The 19,976-nt window shown below is 34.8% G+C and overlaps 1 protein-coding gene across 1 annotated transcript in view; it reads right to left on the reverse strand.

The window, feature by feature from the left end:
• The window catches only part of GRID2 (glutamate ionotropic receptor delta type subunit 2), a 1,460,772-nt gene that overhangs the window by 551,834 nt on the left and 888,962 nt on the right, over window positions 1-19,976 (reverse strand). Inside the window, exon 5 of the mRNA XM_044224485.1 lies at window positions 3,026-3,079. Coding sequence (XP_044080420.1) covers window positions 3,026-3,079 — 54 coding nt within the window. The remainder of the gene's footprint in view (window positions 1-3,025; window positions 3,080-19,976) is intronic.

Genomic DNA, 19,976 nt, shown 5'->3' on the forward strand with positions numbered 1-19,976 from the left:
TATACAAAGGAATACTACTGGAGCCAACAAAAAAATGAAATTTTGCCATTTGCAATGATGTGGATGGAATTAGAGGGTATTATGTTAAGTAAAATAAGTCAATCAGAGAAAGCAATTACCATATGATCTCTCTGATATGAGAAATTTGAGAGGCAGGCCTGGGGCTCGTCCGGGGAAGAGAGGGAAAAAAGGGTGGAAAGCTTTCAGATATAAGTCTTGGCCATGACTTTGGATTTGACTCCAAGACTAGGGCAACAAAATAAAAAAAACTAAGAAGTTAGGTCTACTTCGAACTAAAAACAAAAACAAAACAAAACAAACAAAACTTCTGCACAGTGAAGGAAACCATCAACAAAATAAAAAAGCAACCTTTTGAATCGGAGGAGGTATTTGAAAATCATATATCTAATAAGGGGTTAATATCCAAAATATGTAAAGAGGTACATCTGTGTGGCTCAGTCAGTTAAGTGTTGGACTCTTGTTTTCAGCTCAGGTCATGATCTCCTGGGCGTGAGATAGAACCCTGTTGCCAGTCTCTGCACTCAGTGGGGAGTCTGCTTGAAGATACTCTCCCTCTGCTGCTCCCCCACAAAAATAAATACATGAATCTTATATATATATAATTATATTTATTATTATATATATTATTATATAAATTATATTTAAATATAAATATATATAGAACTTGAACATCTCAATTCCAAAAAAACCAATCTGAAAATGGGCAGAGGATCTAAACAAACTTTTTTCCACAGTAGACATAAAGATGGCCAACAAGCACATAAAAAGATGCTCCATATCACTAATCATCACTGAAAGGCAAATCAAAATCACCTCAGTTCACCTCACACATTTTAGAATGGATATTATCAAAAAGATAAGAAATAATAAGAATTGGGAGGATATGGAGAAAAGGGAACTTTTGTGCAGTGTTGGTAGAAATATATATTGGTACAGCCCCTATGAAAAACAGTATGTTGTTTCCTCAAAAAATTTTTAAAAAAATACCATGTGATCCAGCAATTCCATTTTTGGATATTTATTAAAAGAAAACAAAAACACTAATTTGAAAAGATATAAGCACCCCCCCATTTTATTACAGCATTACTTACAGTAATCATAATATAGAAGCAACCCAAGTGTCCATCAATGGATAAATGGACACATACACACACACAGACACACACATACAGAATGGAATTCTACTCAGCTTTAAAAGAGAATGAAATCTTGCATTTTCAACAACATGAATAAACCATACGGGTATTACACTAAATGAAATAACTCAGAGAAAGACAAATACCTTATGACTTCACTTACATGTGAAATCTTAAAAATAAAAAAAATGAAAAAACAAAACTGAGTAAAACTAATAGATACAGAGAACATATTGGTGGGAGCCAGAGGAGAGGAGGATTAGGATGGGGTAATGGGCAATGGGGATTAGGAAATACAAACTTCAAGGGTGCATGGCTGGCTCAGTTGGTTAGTGTCTGCCTGTGGTTCAGGTCATGATCCCAGGGTCCTGGGATTGAGCCCTGTGTCAGGCTCCCTGCTCAGTGGGGAACCTGCTTCTCTCTCTCCTCCCCACTCATTCTCCCTGTACTATTTCTGTCTTTCTCTCAAATAAATATTTTTTTTAAAGGAAAAGAAATACAAACTTCTAGTTATAAAATAAATAATTCATGGAGACATATAGCATGGTGACTATAGTCCGTAAAATCATATTGCACATTTGAAAGCTGCTATGAGAGCATATCTTAAAAGTTCTCTTCACAAGAAAAAAAGATTAGCTTTGTATGGTAATATATGGTAACTAATTGCGGTAGTCATTTTAAGTGTATGCATATATATGTGTATATGTTTATATACATAAATTTATATATATAAATTCACATTTATATAATCTTTGTATTATATACCTAAAACTAATATGATATAATATGTTAATTATTGTTAAAAAAAAAAGAATGGTGCCAAAATTCTACCAATGTGTAGAAGACACAACTTGAAACTTTATATTATTTTTATTTTTCTGTGTAAAACCATTTACCCTCCATGAACCTCATTCCCTTATTGTTTCATAGAATAATGTTTAGTATTCATTAACATGTGGGAAACCGATCTGTGGACTTTAGTGTAATATAATCATTACTGTATTACCATTTTTGAGTGTCATTTGTCAGCATATGTTAAGAGTATAAGATAAAATCTCAATTCTTATAATGAGCTGATAAAGTAAATATTATACTTACTGTGCAAATGACACAGGGTGATTATATTACATATCCATAGTAACACAGCTAACAGATAAATAGTGCATTCTTTTTATTCATAAGTAATAGATATGACGTGAATACCAGGTCTTGTTGGGGACAAATTCATGTGATCTCATTATTTGTCCATGACTGATCTGCTCATTATCCTTTCCAATCCTATTGGTAGGTGCCAATGGAACGATTTATCTCACAGAGTTCTTATGTTGTAATGTATTCTTAATCTTTGTAGTTTTTTACAAAAATCAATAAACTTTCATAAGGCATTTGACAACTTGGTAGATTAAAAATAGTTGTATTTCATCATGAAAAGAGAAAAATATCTATTTTTTATTCATATTCATATGCTGAACTATTTAGTCCTTGTGTAAGGGGGGTGGATATAAAAGTTCTAGAAACAACATTAAAATATAAATGGAACACAAGTACTCCCCTGGGAGGAATTCACTTTGCTTACAAAGAAGAACTGTACTTTGTATAAAGATGATTTCCCGAAGCAGTCAGCGTATGCCAGCGGAAAAGACGAAAAGATACTCAGTGGGAAGATGATCTCCATTTATTTTATTCATACAAAGCCATTTATAATTTTTTAAAACTCCTTATTCTACTTTTAGTTAGCATCCAGTCAGGAAGCTCAAAGTTTACTTTGTGTTCTACTTCCTCTTAGGATTCCAAGGCCATAGGAAATGCTGTGACTCACTGTATGAAAACAGGACCCAGAGTTGACAATAAGGTTTAGTTGGTGTTACCTCATTTATAATGATCCAGTGACAGTCAAAAGCAACCAAATTAGTCTCCACAACCTAGAACAGAAAACAAACCAGCTATCAGTCAGCATTAATAGTGAAAACCAAACCAAACCAAATGAATATACTTGCAAATGGCAGAGAAAAACAGAAAACGAAAACAAAAACAAAACCCATATCACGTGTTAGAAAGATCTTTGTTATTAAATTAAAGATGTAAAACTGTTAGCCGAACACCACAGAAGCTTTTGTGTTCAAGTGCGGATGCACTGTAGACTTGCTAATTAAGTTTGAAAATAAAATTCATCACAAGCCTAGAAAAATAGGTTTCAACTAAAAGAATAAATAATACCACACAGTGATTTAACTGGTAGTTCAAATCACATTTCCTATTTCAAGTAAAGTTTGATGGCTTTCTATTCTATTTCTACAGTCTGGCTCTAACATTCTTATCTTCTGCTATTTCCCTATGTAAATGCTTGCTATTTTCTTAAAGCAAACTGCTCTGTGTTCTGAAACACTTTGTGCTGTGTTCTCTAAGGAGATCCAATTGTAAAGTTGTCTGAATGTAAAAACTAAAAGCAATAAAGATTATATTAACATTAAGTTGTGGGTGGATAACTTCAGTAGCTTTAGCTTGCTAATTACATAAACAAAATTTATGCAAAAGGAAAAACAAACAATATATAGGTCGCAATCTTGACTGACTAACTTTGAATAAATGGATTCTAAATGATTCTTGGCTTGGGCTAAAAACTGTAAGCTTGGTCACACACACGTATGTGTGTATGGAGTGTGTGTGGGCATGGGGGGGCACAGTATGGTAGAGGTAGCTTTTGTATTACTTTCCATTCTATCCAGTCTTATACATATTTTAAGGTATGTTTTTATGATTCATGCCGTAAGGCATACAGGCACTGTTATATGTATAATTATATGTATAATCTTTTATAAAAGATTATAAAAGATTATATGTATAATCTGTTATATGTATAATCTTTTATAAAAGATTATTCTCATATTTTCAGCAATAATGCCCACAGATCGGGTTTTTTTTTTTTTTTAAGATTTTATTTATTTACTTGACAGAGAGAAATCTCAAGTAGATGGAGAGGCAGGCAGAGAGAGAGAGAGAGGGAAGCAGGCTCCCTGCTGAGCAGAGAGCCCAATGCGGGACTCGATCCCAGGACCCTGAGATCATGAGCTGAGCCGAAGGCAGCGGCTTAACCCACTGAGCCACCCAGGAGCCCCCACAGATCGGGTTTTAAATGAAGATGCTTTCTAATAACTATCAAGGAGTTGTTATAACATGGTGATTGTTTTGCTGGTTATTCTTCCAACTGAGAAATGACTGTTGAGAGATGCACTGAATCATGAGAATTCCAACTGGAAATATATTTCTTGTATGATTCAATATTTTCTGAAAGGATGTAGTTACTTCCACTATTTTTGTTTTAATTTTGGTATCAATTTTGTACTATTTCAATACGTATCACATCGGTCCCTATGAATTTATTGAAGTATATAGATAATACATTAACATATAAGTGAAGATGTTATTTATTTTTAATTAACATCATTATTATCATCATTTTTTGAAATACATATATTTTCCATTTATATGCAAAATAATGTAGAAAATATGACTTTGGCAGTTTTCAGTTTTAGAAATCACTTTATGCCATTAAGGCCAGCACTTATTTCTAATTTTGTGATTATATTTATTTAATCATCTTAGACAAATCAATCACTAATTTATTAGCAATGAAAAGTGTTAGAAAATAAGCAAGGACTCTTAGAATTTAAAGAAATACAAACCAGAAATTCTGATATGAAGAAAATAGTTTTCCAGTTAAATAGAGTGACATATATTTTTTTTAAAAGCCCGTGACTTAAAAAAAATGATCAAAATACGGTAATAGCTAGAAGTCAAAGAGAAATGAAAGCCAAAATATAGACTGAAAGAACCTACTGAAACAACATGAGCAGTAGAGTGAGGAGATGGCTCCGTTTAGCTTAAATTGTCTTCATGCCTATAATCTGTACCATTTGGACAGATTAGGCAACATCTGGGCTCTTAGAACCCTTCATTAACCTGAGGACCTTTTTAAATGAGAAGCTGTCTTGTACAACAGCACTTATGAAAGAGGTAGAAGATAAAGGTTGCAGTGGTAACTTACTGATAATTTGCCTGGACCATTTTTCTATTCATTTTTCACACTTTGACCTGAAACAAACTTTCAGGCAAAAGCATGGCACAGCGTAGAAGTACAGGCTCAGTCTCGTGTTTCCATAGAGGAGAAAGGTGAGTATCTCGTCTAAGGCCATGGTTCTAATAATTCTAACACCCTCCTTTGCTTAGGGTCAGCAGAGAGATTATCTTCTTTCACTCCTGTCTTTAATTTCACTCATGAGTATGGATACATAAGCCATTTCATAGTATCAATTTGAAACAAGGAAAGAGATTATTAGCACATTACTGCAGATAAGGAAATAAATCATTTACTACAACAGCTTAAATTCTTGGAAGAGACCCTGTTCTTTTCCTACTGCCTGATGTGGTACTGTGCTAACCCAGAAATAAACCTCTTGACACATTACATTTTGGGTCTCCTTGTTAGAGTAATTTAGCCTATTTTATCTAATGTAATGCATTTTTATTAATCTTAGCTATGCACCTTTTTCTAACCTTAATAAATTTTAATAAATAGCTCATTAGAGTAATTTTAAATCCCGTGATTTTATAAAGGCATGGTTTCCAAACCATGCAATATTTGGGGGCCTTTTCACAAATGTCAAATATTCAGGCCTTTTTTCATGAGCCCAGTATTCTTTGGGAAAGGAAAACAAATTATGCCAGAAAGGTACTCAAGAAGGAAAAGGTAGATATGTCTGTCCCTTTTATTACATACCAAAATAGGTGTACACAACTCAAATCCATGTAGTAAGGTGGCACCCTGTTATAAAGAAACTCTGAAGCTTTTTTATTGGTATGTTGTACACAAAATGCTAATGCTTCCATTCATCATGTGAGGAGGAATATACTTTCCTTAGCTTTATGTTAACATCTTTATGCATAAACAATGAGCTGGCATGAGTTATCTGATTTTTTAATAATTGAGTGTCACTGAAAGTAAGTGATATGAAAAAGCTACCAATTAAAATGGTAACTGATATCTGGAAATGGAAGGAGCGTTTACAAAGGGGCATAAAAGATGACAGGCACTTCAACAACCTAGACTTTGGAAACCTGGTAGGCTTTGAGTTCTTTCACTTAAATGGCTAGAACAGATATACTGTACAGATAAAAATAAAATGTATTACTATACCTCTACTAGCATATAGCATGTGACTTTGCATATATATGCATCGCCTTCAGAAAAGTAAAATTACAACCAAGTTAAAAGAAAAGATGGAGCGATAATGTGGTTTATGCTTTCCACATATTATCACATTGAGCTAACACATAATGAATATTCTTAGGAGAAACATATTTAAATAAAAAAGAAATTCACAGCAATTTGTGTGGATAACAAAAGGCACCTAGATATTGTAAAGCCAAATCAAATCATCTGATAATTTTTCTATTTTTTTAGTAATATTAGTCCCTTTTCACCTGATATACCTCAGTCTCAGTAACGCTGTATCAGACTCGCAGCATTACTAATGTGAAGGACTGAATTCTGGATAAAAGATTAAGAAGTGATTGTAAGATATCCTAGAATTGTTTAAACCTTTATATTTATTTTCACAGTTACATTAGAACACGAGGAGGGAAAATTTTTTCCTTTTCCCATCTTCCTTACCTAAGTATCTCATCTCCTTTTTCACCAGTAAACATATCTGAAGCCAATGAAATAGATTAAGCAATTGATTGTTTTTTTTTTTTTCACCAGGACCCTATTTTATATCTGAGCTCATTATTGTTAGAATTGTGTGTTCTCCTTCCGTGGATTCTTATAAGTGTCTAGCAAGTTAGTAAACACTAATTGTATTTCTTAATCCAAAATTTCAAGAAATTTTAGATTGCTATGAAATATTGAAGATCCTAAAAATTAATAAAAAATTTATTACCATAACAATAAGAAACACTCCTTGAAAGATCGTATCATGCTGGAGCTATTCAGTCAGCATTATACTTGGGCAAGTCAGCAAGTAAAAAACCATCCAATGGGGACTCCTGTATGTTTGGTATTCAAAATAACAGAAAGGAAATATGGATTTTCCTTCCTAATCTGTTCCTCCTCTCCTTCTTACCCCGTGCTTCTCTCTTATCACTAGGCATGTGTATATTGGTCATGTAAAGGAGAATGGGGGTATGTTCATATAGAGTTGCTTCGACTCTGATACAAAGCACATAGTTATAACAAATGAGACTACCCTGCCTCCCAAGAAGTTGAGCTTATTTTAAAGGAATTGAACAAAAAAGGGGGAAAAAAATCAAGCCCTGTCAGGAAGACAAGCGATGAGTAAGGACAGACCATCTGTCACTGGCAGGAACTTTAGAACTTCTGAATCTTTAGAAAAGCCTGACAATTTATCACCATGTCTTCCATCATTTGTCCTTAAATCTTCAGATGTGCTAAATATAAGATAATCGGAAGCAAAGAAATTGCCAGAGCATGTATCTCACCGGTAATAAATGTGGAACAGTTCCTATGAGCACAGAGGACAATTTAATTGACTAAACAATAACAGCAACATGCTGTTTTTCACTCAACCTTGTGGCTTAACTAAATTAAACTTGTTCCCTTTGCAGGAGGAACTAAATATTACACGTTTATGCAAAGCGTTCCAGCACTCTGTACACCTGCAGCAGTGAGGATTTCAGGTGTTTACTTCCTATTCCTGTCTATTCCATATCGCCAGGTGGAAACATGCTTGGGGAAGGACCCCAACAGTTACCCTGGAACAAGCAGCCAGAGAAATATTAAAGAGCTCTTCCCCTCCTGGCTCCTCATCTATAGTAAGACTATAGCTTATATCTGTATTTCTAGAACTATATTCTGTGAGACACTACCTCCACTAAAATTCATAAACCTTTGGTAGCAAGTAGATTTAGAAATGCTAGGTTAACCAAATTAATAGATGTCACTACTGCATCACTCCCCAAAGAATTAAGCAGGTTAATATCAATATTGAAAGTAATTAACATAAAATTCATATTAATATGAATAATATTGGAGGACATATGGCTTCAGACCTATGAGTGTGAGCTCTAAAGTAAGAGTCAATGCCTCCGTTTTCTTTCAGTGTGACTTTGAGGAAATTACCAACCCTATAAACCTCAGTTTCCTCATTTGTAACTAGGATTAACACCATTGCCTATGTAATAAAATCATAGTGAAGCTAAAATGCAACAATAGTAGATTCTCAATAAACACCAACTCTTCCATTTTAATGAATATGCTTTATGGAATTCCAGGAGGAGATATTCGGAATTGGCATATTCCAAATTGATCTGACTCGTGGGGATACCAATTCTCTCCATTATAAATCCTATGGGATTAGTACTTTGGGGATATGTTAATTTAGTCACATATTTCTAAAAGTTCTAAAATTTTATTGAAACCCCACAAGGAATTTTCTAATTTTAAAATCATGGTCTTAAAATAATCCTACAGAAAGAGTGACTAACAGAAGACATTTTCCATAAAACAATTAGAAATACAGGAACAAAACTTGAATTACCATATTTTATGTAAAATTCAAAAGCATATGTAGTAGTTTTGGCCAAATAATGATACTTGTTCTTTTCTCTTTTTAACTTTTTTACCCCCTTTGTAATTAAACAAAAGAAACGCCATCATTATACTCTCCAATAAAGTATAAAAAGGAAATATATCATGTATAAAGTTTATAGCATATAGTAGGTTCTTAGAAGATCAGTGGATTTACAGTCCAAACCCTCCCTCCAGTGTCCCAAATGTCGCATATAACAAAACTGCACAACCACAAAGTTCTGCTAGTAGAAATTCCATTAGATACTCCAGTGCTTCAAAATGCGAAGTGAAAATACAAAACTTCTTAAGGTACAGTCAACCTGGAGTTCATTTCCATTGCCTTTTTTTTTTTTTTAAAGATGGGTTGTTTTTCATTTTTCTTTTCACTAGAATCGCCAAAGCCACAGTCCAGGGAGACCCTGGAGTATTGTGTCGATTTCATTTTAAAATCCCAAATATATCCAGCAGATGGCATGAGTAAGCCCTCGAGAGCTGATACTGGGCAACACGGGGATATTCTGAAATGACTGTCTTGTTTGCATTTCCCCTTGAGCTCAGCATGGGTCCGCAACTCTCTTCTGTTCTTATCCAAGCAGCTACTATCTGCCATCCCACTCTGTGCCTTTTGCTTTAGAATCTCTGCTCTGATCTTCCAGCTGGAAGACCACAAATACACTTTCATCCAAATCCTCTTGCCATTACTGCCAAAGTTATTTCATAAACGGATATGCTAGAATTATTGTTACTGCTGTGCAGTTGGGTCTTCCCACACCCCCTGGGAGATGGAAATATGCCACCGCTGAGATTTGGCCAAAAGTATACTACCTGCTCTGCTTCTTAATGTGGAAAGATGGGCACTAACACACACACACACACACACACACACACGAGAATCTGTGTTCATCCTTTCACCTAGACCCACCTTCCTGTGTCCTAAATTACTGAAAAGAGATTGAACAACTACCAAAAGTGAATTCATGATTTCAATACTTTGACCAATGAGGATACAAATAAGGTTCTAACAATCATTTCCAGGGCAGGGGACCACGGTTTAACTGCTTTAATTCTTTCTGAAGTTTTGCTTGCATGGGGCTTCATTTAGATGTTCTGCTGTGGTGATTGAAGAGTACTTTCCCCAAAACAATTAGGAAAAGTAGTGGTTGTTCCGAAACCGTTAGTCCTTTCTCATGCCATGTTCGAAAATGTTAACCTTTAGTACAACGAGGGAATTAATGTTACATTAAAATATTTTTTTGATTTTCTTCGTTTTTTAATAGCTAAGTGATTCTTGACAGAGTAAATTACTTCCTAAGTATAACTGGCAAACAAATAAATGCAAGTTCTTACTTGGATTTGATCTCCGTTTAATGATGATGATTTCGGGGCACATTGGCTCTTAATTGCTGGGATTTATGAAATAAGACTTTCTTGTTATCTTGAAGCAAATAAAAGGGGAAAATGCTTCTTATATAGAGAAGTCTATTGATCACATCAAAATACAACATACAAGCTTTTCACCACCGTGAACTTCATGCTTTGCTTTGTTCTTTTTTTTTCTTCATTCCTTTTGATCTATTCTCTATCGTCTCTCCCTGACAAGTGTTTCTCAAAACTCAGACTGAAATAAATGTCAAATCCTTTCCCAACCCTCATCTCCCTAACCCCGAGAAGTATTATCCCCAAGGTCATGCTCATCTAGCACTTTGAGCAAACCTGTACCCAGGTTTGTTAATTTAATTAAATCATGTTGAGTTATGTAGCTGACTGGGAGAGCTGTGTTGTGTTTTATATTCCCCTTATTCCCTCTTCGTTAGCCTGACTGGCTTTCTTGCTGGTTCTTCAGGACAGTCCTGCTTTGGCCTTTACCTTGCTTCCTGAACTGCTCTTCACCAGACGGACAGATGCACACAGCGACACAGCCCTGGGCATTGCATGTGGGACTCGGCATAAACATCACTTCATCAGGCATGACTTCTGTAATCACCCACTTCTGATAATCCCCCCATGCATTATCCCACATGAAGCAGACACACACACACACACAGATACACACACACACACACACACACACACGATTCACTGCCTCTTTCCGTGCATTAGGGACATAAACTTCACAACCCTAAGAATTTCATTTTGATCATTGGTCTATACCCTCAGAAAAATAAATGATATATAATAGAGTTTCAATAAAATTTGTTGCCAGGCACAAGGCAAATTTTCACTAAATGCTGTTTGTGGAAAAAAGGACAACTATATAGTCCTAACTCATGTTTATGTATCTGTGGATATCCCTACCTCACCTTTGACTAAACCATTTGATAAACTTGTTTGAAAGGAAGTCACTGGATGGGATTTCATTGTTAAAAAATAAATAAATAACAAGAAAATGACTCAACTCACATTTTTGCCAATGAAGAGCTCTTGATTACTTATGTGGTAATGAAGTATAGAATTATCATATTCAAAATTTCCAAAGTCAAAGCCTCAGAGTTTGGAGGTTTTGTGATATTAGAAAAAACATAAAATTTGAAAAACTGGACTTGAGTTCAAATGCCAGATTTCCTTATTGATAGTCAATATATTACTTACTCCGAGTCTCACTTTCCTGATTATAGGAATATTGCTTTTTTCACAGGTAGTGAGGCTTACATAGATGAATGTATCTAAAACACTTGGAACATTGTCAGAACTCATTTGCTAACCTCTTTCCTTTGTTAACGTTCTTTCCCTTTACTCAGGTTATTGCAGTATTTTCAACACTACTCATAAATGACTATGAGTACATTTATTCAATTCAGTAAATATTTATTAAATGCTGTTTATAGCATATTTATAATAATAAAAGCTAATATTTATTCAGTGCCTATTATGTGCTGGGCACCAAGTGCTTATACATATACAGTAACTCATTTAATGTCTACTATATCCTTATGATGTAAGCACCACATTCATTGTCCACCTTACATGAGAAGAAACTGAAGCAACTCACCTAAATCATTAAGCTGGGTGTGGAATCCAGAATCAATAACTAGTAAACAATTTTTTTACATAATGTTTTCACAGCCTTCTCCATCAGGTTTAGGAACTGTTTCGCTTTTTTTCAGAATTAAAATAACTACAGTTAAATGAATATTGTATAACATTATATGATACAAACTGTTGCTTTATGTATTTAAACTCCAGTGTATAACTTATTTTTATCTACTGTGCACATTTGAAAGGTTATGAACCATAGAAAATTTTGAGAAATGAAGGCAGTCTTATCTTCCATTCTGCTCCATGACCTTTACCTTGAAGTGGTAAAAGAAAATTTTTCTTTTAGTGAGTCTTAATTCCCATCTTCTTTTTAGAATGTAACTTGTTATAAGGATTAACTGATCAACATTATATATATATAACATTATATATAAGGATATATGGAGAACTGTTTCTCTGATTCAGCAATAACAACTATATATATATATATATATACTATATACACACATATACATATATATATATGTGTGTGTGTACGTATGTATGTGTGTGTGTATATTTCTCTGTTCCTGCTCTCTTTTCATAACAAAACTTTTGATTAACCCCATAGGATGAAGGGTCAAAAGCATCTAGAAGAGAAAATGTAGATCATGACCCTTATTGTGGCAGTAAGGCAGTAAGGACATTAGGCATCTAATTTCTGTAGTTAAACAGTTTATTACTCTTCTTTGTGTAACTTGGCTGTATTCTGGGTTATCAACAGCTCATTACTGATGAAGCCAATATGAATGCTGATTATTACTCATTAAAAGACATTCCTAGTTTAGTGTTTCTCTTATCTTTGGGCCCTTCTAATATTTCACAGGGACTCTCCCTTCTAGAATATCAAGAATGGTATACAATATTGATGATTCTGGACTCAAAAGACTTTGGAGCGGGAAACGTATTTGAAAGGTCTTATTAGTTTTGATACATAAAGTACCCAAAAGAAAAATAAAGAAATGCAAAATGTGAATTTCCATGGCCATATTCCTAAATAAACTGTTTAGGTCATTCTCAAGATATTTAAACCCATTGGAGGTATGATCCTTGAACATTTTGTAAATCAAAACAAGACCTTCAAGCTTTTTCAGGTTTCTAAATTTCTTTCATGGTTCTTTCATAAAAAGTATACCTTGTGGCCTACCATAAAAAATGTTTTCAATGGTGTTGGACTTGACAGCATGGACAATTTCCAGAATTTCAAGCAATTGACTCTCCCGTCTGTGCTATTTCACTATGGTGAAATATAAACCATCTTTTTCTTACCACTGACAAATCACCTTATGGTGTTAGAACTGTGTTTAGTAACAAAATGTCAGTTGAAACTGAGGCACCAACTGTTAACTGCTCAAACAAAATGTCATTTGTAGAACAGAATTACAGAATTTGACAAAGGAACCTATGCTATGATCACAGAATCAAGAGTATTCAAAAATCATCTGACACGTTTTAGAATTTTCATTGATCTTAAACCTCTCATTAAATTATTTTTTGAATTATTTTTAAAACTTTGTTTACATGGATGCTTATCTGCCTGTCAGTATTTATAATAGCACAACTTCTACAAAATTACTAGTTACCCTGAATCCCATTTACATTGTTCCACCTTTCCCAGAAATGGATCACACAAATGTGTGAGTTAGCATTCAACAGGTAGAAATGGTTTTAAGCCCTCAAGTTCCAGCCCCTCTAAAATCAGAAACAGGGGTGTCCGTGTGGCTCAGTGGGTTAAGCCCCTGTTTTCAGCTCAGGTCATGATCTCTGGGTCCTGGGATCAAGCTCTACATCGGGCTCTCTGCTCAGCAGGGAGCCTGATTCCCCTCTCTCTCTCTGCCTGCCTCTCTGCCTACTTGTGATCTTTGTCTCTGTCAAATAAAGAAAATCTTTTTAAAAATTAAAAAATAAAAAAAATCAGAAACAAAGCAAAAAAATATCTGAATAACAACAGCTACCATTTTGGGGATGTGTATTAAAACATTTCAATGCCTTTCATCATTTTGGTCTTATATCAACCCTTTGAAGGTAGTTGCTATTACCTTTCCCATTTTACAAATAAATTAACACAGTCTTAACTTCACTGCTCCCTTCTCCTGATGGTAGAACAGGAAGGGTTTCCTCTAAAGGAGACTAATTTCAGTAGAGCTTTGAGTCCCCTTCTTTTTTTTTTTTCCCTTAGGGAATCTACAACAATAGTTATTTACATACTCTGCTTTCCACATCTCTCCATTTACCATCTATGGGACAACAGATCTCCTTCTACCTAACACATGAGCTTTCAAATGACTTTCTCAGACAGTCTTGTCAAATACTGCCTATGATTGTTTTCTCCTTTTTCACTTCTCACATTTATATAGTGATCCTTCCGGCTTCTGTTCCCAACTCCCCCACTCTTCTTTATTTGTCTGGCCTCTAGGTATCTTTAAGGCATAATTATCCTCATCATTTCTAAGAGGTCTTCCATGATCACTACACCCCTCCCACCATAAACTTGTCTTATAAATGAGGATATGAACCACCATCTCTGAACATGTTTAATTATATAGATGTATAAAATGACTACATTCTCTACCCTACTAAAAGCTTCTTGAGGCAGGGATGGTGTTTTATCTATTTTATATTTCCAAAAACTAACTCTGGACCTGACTCAGACAATAAGTATTGTGAACTGGATTTGAATTATCCTGTTATAAGGTCACTTGGCCCCATAATGTGACTGTAGATGTTAGAAGGTTACTTTGCCCCCTCCCCGCCACCCAGGTGAACTGCCCTGCAGGGGAAATGAGTTTCCAGCAGATTGACCTATGCCACCTTGAAAGCTTGTATCCCTTCTCTTCTCTTCCTGACAACTTTTATCCAGCACATTTGGCCACACACAAACATAACCTAGAAGTGAGGGTATGTTAGCATCTCTGGAGATCAACTCTCAACCAACAGTGATGGGAAGAAGTAGATAAATGCTCCTGTCTCCCCACCCTCCTGTGGGAATGACTCAGAGGTATATTCCAAACTCAGTTTCTTAGAAGGCTCCCCACAAGATTGAGCTCCATTTGCCCACCTTTTAATTCATCCCTGGTAACACAATCTTGACTGACTTTTCTCTTTACTCTCTCTCCCTTATGTTTACCATTCCCTCACTTGTGCTTTTTGGGACAAACTCCCTGATAAATCATCTGCACCCAAGTTCTTGTCTCAGGATCTATACCAGTAACTCAAACTTAGTCAGTCTTCCTACATAAAACACATAATTTACTACACACAAATTGGGAATAGTTGCTATAGTTAAATGAAGAAATTCTTGAGAAGTAGAAAAATGCTTGAGACATTAAAATTATTCACAATCTGTCTATAGGAGTTGTCTTCCTATAATAGACTGCTGAGAACTCTCATAATCCTAAAAAGCTTTGATGTCACTGTGTACAGTGTATTTGGGAATTCTTCACATAGGTGATTCTCAATTCTTCGTGTGCATTAGAATCACCTGGAGGAAGTTTTAAACTTAGTGCTGGACCCACTCCAGTCTTTTCTGATTTAGAAGTTCTGGCATGGAGTCTGAGAATTTGCATTTCTAACAAGTTCCCAGTTGGTGCCTGTGCTGCAGGTTTAGTGAATCATTCTGAGATCCACTGCTTTACAAAAGAGCCCTGGTCAGGAACTGAGTGTGATGATTTGACGTTAAGTCTCTATCCATTCAATTACTTTGACAAAACCATTCAAGCTTTTTGAACACCTGAGACATACTAGACACAGCGCTAGGATAGGAGTCGATTCATTGAGCAAGGCAGACTTGGTCTTTGTTCTAAGTGAGCTTTCAGCTCCAACAGAGACTGTGAGGAATCTGAAAAGTATAACGGTATCTAGGTGCTGTTCCTTCACAAATAACCAAGAACATGCAACTTTCCCCAGGAGGAAAGACGAAATACTTGTTTCAAAAAGAATATCGTCGTTTTAAGCTTATTGTTTAAAAATCGCTTCTAATTTGAAGCAAACTTCTTTCCATACATTAAAGTGTTGCGCTTTATACCTTGATCATATCTGCACAAATCATACACAAATTATTTCAAATCACACATATTTTCTGTTTGGAATGATGAATTTTTATTTATAAAGTTTGAATTTCTGGGATTAATAACCATAAACATTATTTTGCTTTTATGTCCATTTTTGTTTGTTTTTCCATCTGCAAATGACAAAGTCAGCCTTGAATAAAGGCTGGCAATTATATCCTGAAATATATTATTGAATTTGCCTGTTCATTATTTCTTATATTCCATTTCAAGTTCAATAGTGGGAATCAGTTCTGGCATGTTGTTAAATAAATTATGTGTTAAGGCTTGCTTTAACTAACTCCAGTCAGGTAAAAAGAAAAGAAAAAATACGTGTGTGTGTGTGTGTGTGTGTGTGTGTGTATACATATATATATATTCTAAAGATTACTGTAGGTATTTCACTCTTCAGTCAGATTTTCTTTTGAGAGTTGAATTTTTATTAGGAATTATAAAATGGGACTAAGGTGTGGTTCTGTCACTAGCGTTGAGGCTGTAAATGCTGTGTGGAACATTTGTGGTTCATAATTCAAAAGGTGGCCTGGAGATATGTGTCTGGCCTTTCTTGGTCCGTTATAAAGAATTACATACCGATTTTGAATCTCCCATATATTTCACAGTTTACTGAAGTACTTAGCACTGTTCCACAGCATTCATTCATATTTAGCATAATTTTACAGTCTACTCAGGTCAAAATACGAAAGGAAGACAGCAAAGATGGATCTATTAGAAAATAATCCCTTGGACTCCCTCAGACCCAAAGACATGCACTAACACCTGCAGTTCTGAAGGCCACCTGTTTTCCTCCCTAGAGAAATTTGAAAACAATCGTAAATCAAGCTGGCTGACAAGCTTCAAAAGCCTTTCTTCCCAGATGACGGAAGTATGAGAAGGCTTTCTTTAAGAATATTCCAGTAGTACTTCTTTGAGAATTAAAGACAGAGACATAGTTGAAATAAATTTCATTCTCTGATCCGATCACAGTCCTTGAAATGGAGTCTTTTTTCTCCGACTGCTTTGTTTTGTTTCTTTTCTTTTGCAGATTTATTGGTAAATAATGGCACAACTTACTACAAGGTCATTATGGCCTCATGAAGTAAGGGCAGGCATAGCGTAGTTTAGTATGTTTGCTCTTATAGACACATTTCATTCTGACTTGCATTATGATTCACAGTGAGGTTAGCTCAGAATAGTTTTCACATCAATAGAAAATTCCTTTCTTTGGATGTACTCATCCCTTGTCTTTAAGATACAAAATTGAGAAAATAAAAAAGATACATTGACTTGCATCTTTCCTTGTATGTTCTAATCACTTTACTGGAATGTTTGTCATTCAAGTTTCTAATTTAATAATTTAAAAGATAATGTATTTATTAGAGAAGGCCATCTTCATTTCTAAAGATAAAATTTGGACATATAATAAGATTATTTTAGCTTTTAAGTTCTTTAAGTGGGTAATGAAATTCTTTTCTTTTTTTTTTTTTTAATTTCTTTTCAGCATAACAGTATTCATTGTTTTTGCACCACACCCAGTGCTCCATGCAATACGTGTCCTCCCCAATACCCGCCACCTGGTTTCCCCAACCTCCCACCCCCCGCCCCTTCAAAACCCTCAGATTGTTTTTCAGAGTCCATAGTCTCTCATGGTTCACCTCCCCTTCCAATTTCCCTCAGCTCCCTTCTCCTCTCCATCTCCCCAAGTCCTCCATGTTATTTGTTAGACTCCACAAATAAGTGAAACCATATGATAATTACCTTTCTTTGCTTGACTTATTTCACTCAGCATTTTTCTTTTTCTTTTTTTTTTAAAGATTTTATTTATGTATTTGACAGGCAGAGATTACAAGTAGGCTGAGAGGCAGGCAGAGAGAGAGGAGGAAGCAGGCTCCCCGCTGAGCAGAGAGCCCGATGCGGGGCTCGATCCCAGGACCCTGGGATCATGACCTGAGCCGAAGGCAGAGGCTTTAACCCACTGAGCCACCCAGGCGCCCCCACTCAGCATTTTTCAAATGCCTCTTTTTTCAGTGGCTGGTTGTCTCATTTTGTTTAAAAAGAACAAAATGTTAATATGGTTATGAATTCAACTCCGTGTTAAGTAAATTACTATTCCTTTCTTCCAAAATTATGGTTTTATCCAGAAGATACTAGTCCCCCAAAAAGAACTGAATATTATCCACTCATCATTGAGTTTGTTTCTTTTTTTTTTTTCTTGTGGAGCCCAGAATGTGGTTTGAACTCACGACACCAAGATCAAGACCTGCGTTGAGATCAAGAGTCAAATGTTTAACCCACTAAGCTGCCCCACAATTGAGTTTTCAAATGCAGAATGTAAAAAGCAGAAATTTGATGTTATAGAGGAATATCGCAAAATTAGGAAAAGAATACTGAATGGTCATACAGGAATGGATGGAAGATATTCTGAGTACGATGAACAATTTCTGGGTGATATTTTGCAGAACATAGTGGAGAGATAAATGTTTTTTGAAACATTATTGATAAGATATACTTAAAATGAACTTTGAATAAATGGAAAGCTGAGATTGATGTTTTTATCCATATAGTTCCATATATTTTGAGACGAAGAATTGACACACCAGAGTAGATTGGGTTTAGACAACTGTTTGGGACACACAGAAGATAGCCAAATCTGGAGGTGACAAAAAGAAAAATCTAAATAATGTTTTTAAAGTTACCTTAAAAATAATATTTAGTGATGACAGACTGAAGATTTATAATAACTGCTGTGTGTAATTTATGATTTGTAACACTTCTAATTCTATTTAAATAAAATTTGTTAAAATTAAAAATTAAATATCATTTAAAAATCATCATATGGGCTCAGACATATTAGACAAATTAATGTTTCTAATTATAATGATCATAGTAAAAGGATCTGTCTCCATATTCTAGAAGTAGGTATGCTGTTTCAGAGGAACAGTGCTTGTTATTACAGCTAAGATTCTGGCGCAGAGAGTGGGAAGAAGCAGATAAGCAGTATTTCTTATCAATGATTCTTTAACAGGGTTGAATTCTCTCTTGTATGTTTTGTCACAGCATAATGCCACTAAATTATTATAAAGACTCCGTTTTGTTGAAACATTTATTATTAGAAAAAGAATTAAAAAGTTCAATTTAAAAATAAAGTATGAACTCTTTTATCTTCCTAATTTTCTTAAATTTTATCTAGCATATATGGGGTGCCTGGGTGGCTCAGTGGGTTAAAGCCTCTACCTTCGGCTCAGGTCATGATCCCGGGGTCCTAGGATCGAGCCCCACATCAGGCTCTCTGCTCAGCAGGGTTCCTGCTTCCTCCTCCCTGTTTCTCTGCCTACTTATGATCTCTGTCTATCAAATAAATAAATAAAATCTTAAAAAAAATTTTTATCTAGCATATATATAGTATGTATATATATATATATATACACACACACACACTCATATATATAGTTAAAAGCACAGTTAACTAATTTTATTTGAAATTTCTGATACTTGTAGGTATACCATAGCATTCCCAGAACTAATAGAATCTCACTAAGATTAATTTCCTGATAAACTGTTTGCAATTTTTCTGATGTGCTTAATAAAAATCATTAATTTGCGAAAAATTCTGAATCATATTATATATGTATTTTAAAATTACACTTTTACTTGCTTTTACTTAAACTTCCTTTGTGATAAGAGGTTTCTGCAAATTCAAAGGAAATAGTTAGATCAAAGTCTCAAAATATCCAATGAGAATTATGATTAAACAACAACAGAAAGAGAAAAAAATATGTCAAAGAATGATCTAACTTTATAGTTAGGAAAGTATGTCATCTTCTAAATAATGAGTTTTTTCTCTGTTCTAATTTTATTTGTAAAAGTTCACAGTACTGGGAAAATCCATTTTAGCTTTGAATATGACTTGAAGAAAGCTAAAATAAAGCACTTCTATTAAAGAAAAAGGTTCTTGAGCCCCAAGTAAAGGCCATTTTTAGGGTTTAGAGATGGATATTATTTGAAACCTGGAACATCCCAAATATTTGTTGTTTGAAATTTGAATTATGATTGAAATTATCAGATGGTTCAGCAAAGTATCAAGGGTTATCCAATATGCCAAATTGCTGAATGGACCTGAGGAGACAATAAATCTTGAATAAACAATGTGTCTCCTTGAAAGCTGAATTAAAT

Source organism: Neovison vison, chromosome 11 (genome assembly GCF_020171115.1).
Source record: "Neovison vison isolate M4711 chromosome 11, ASM_NN_V1, whole genome shotgun sequence".
NCBI classification, from domain to species: Eukaryota; Metazoa; Chordata; class Mammalia; order Carnivora; family Mustelidae; genus Neogale; species Neogale vison.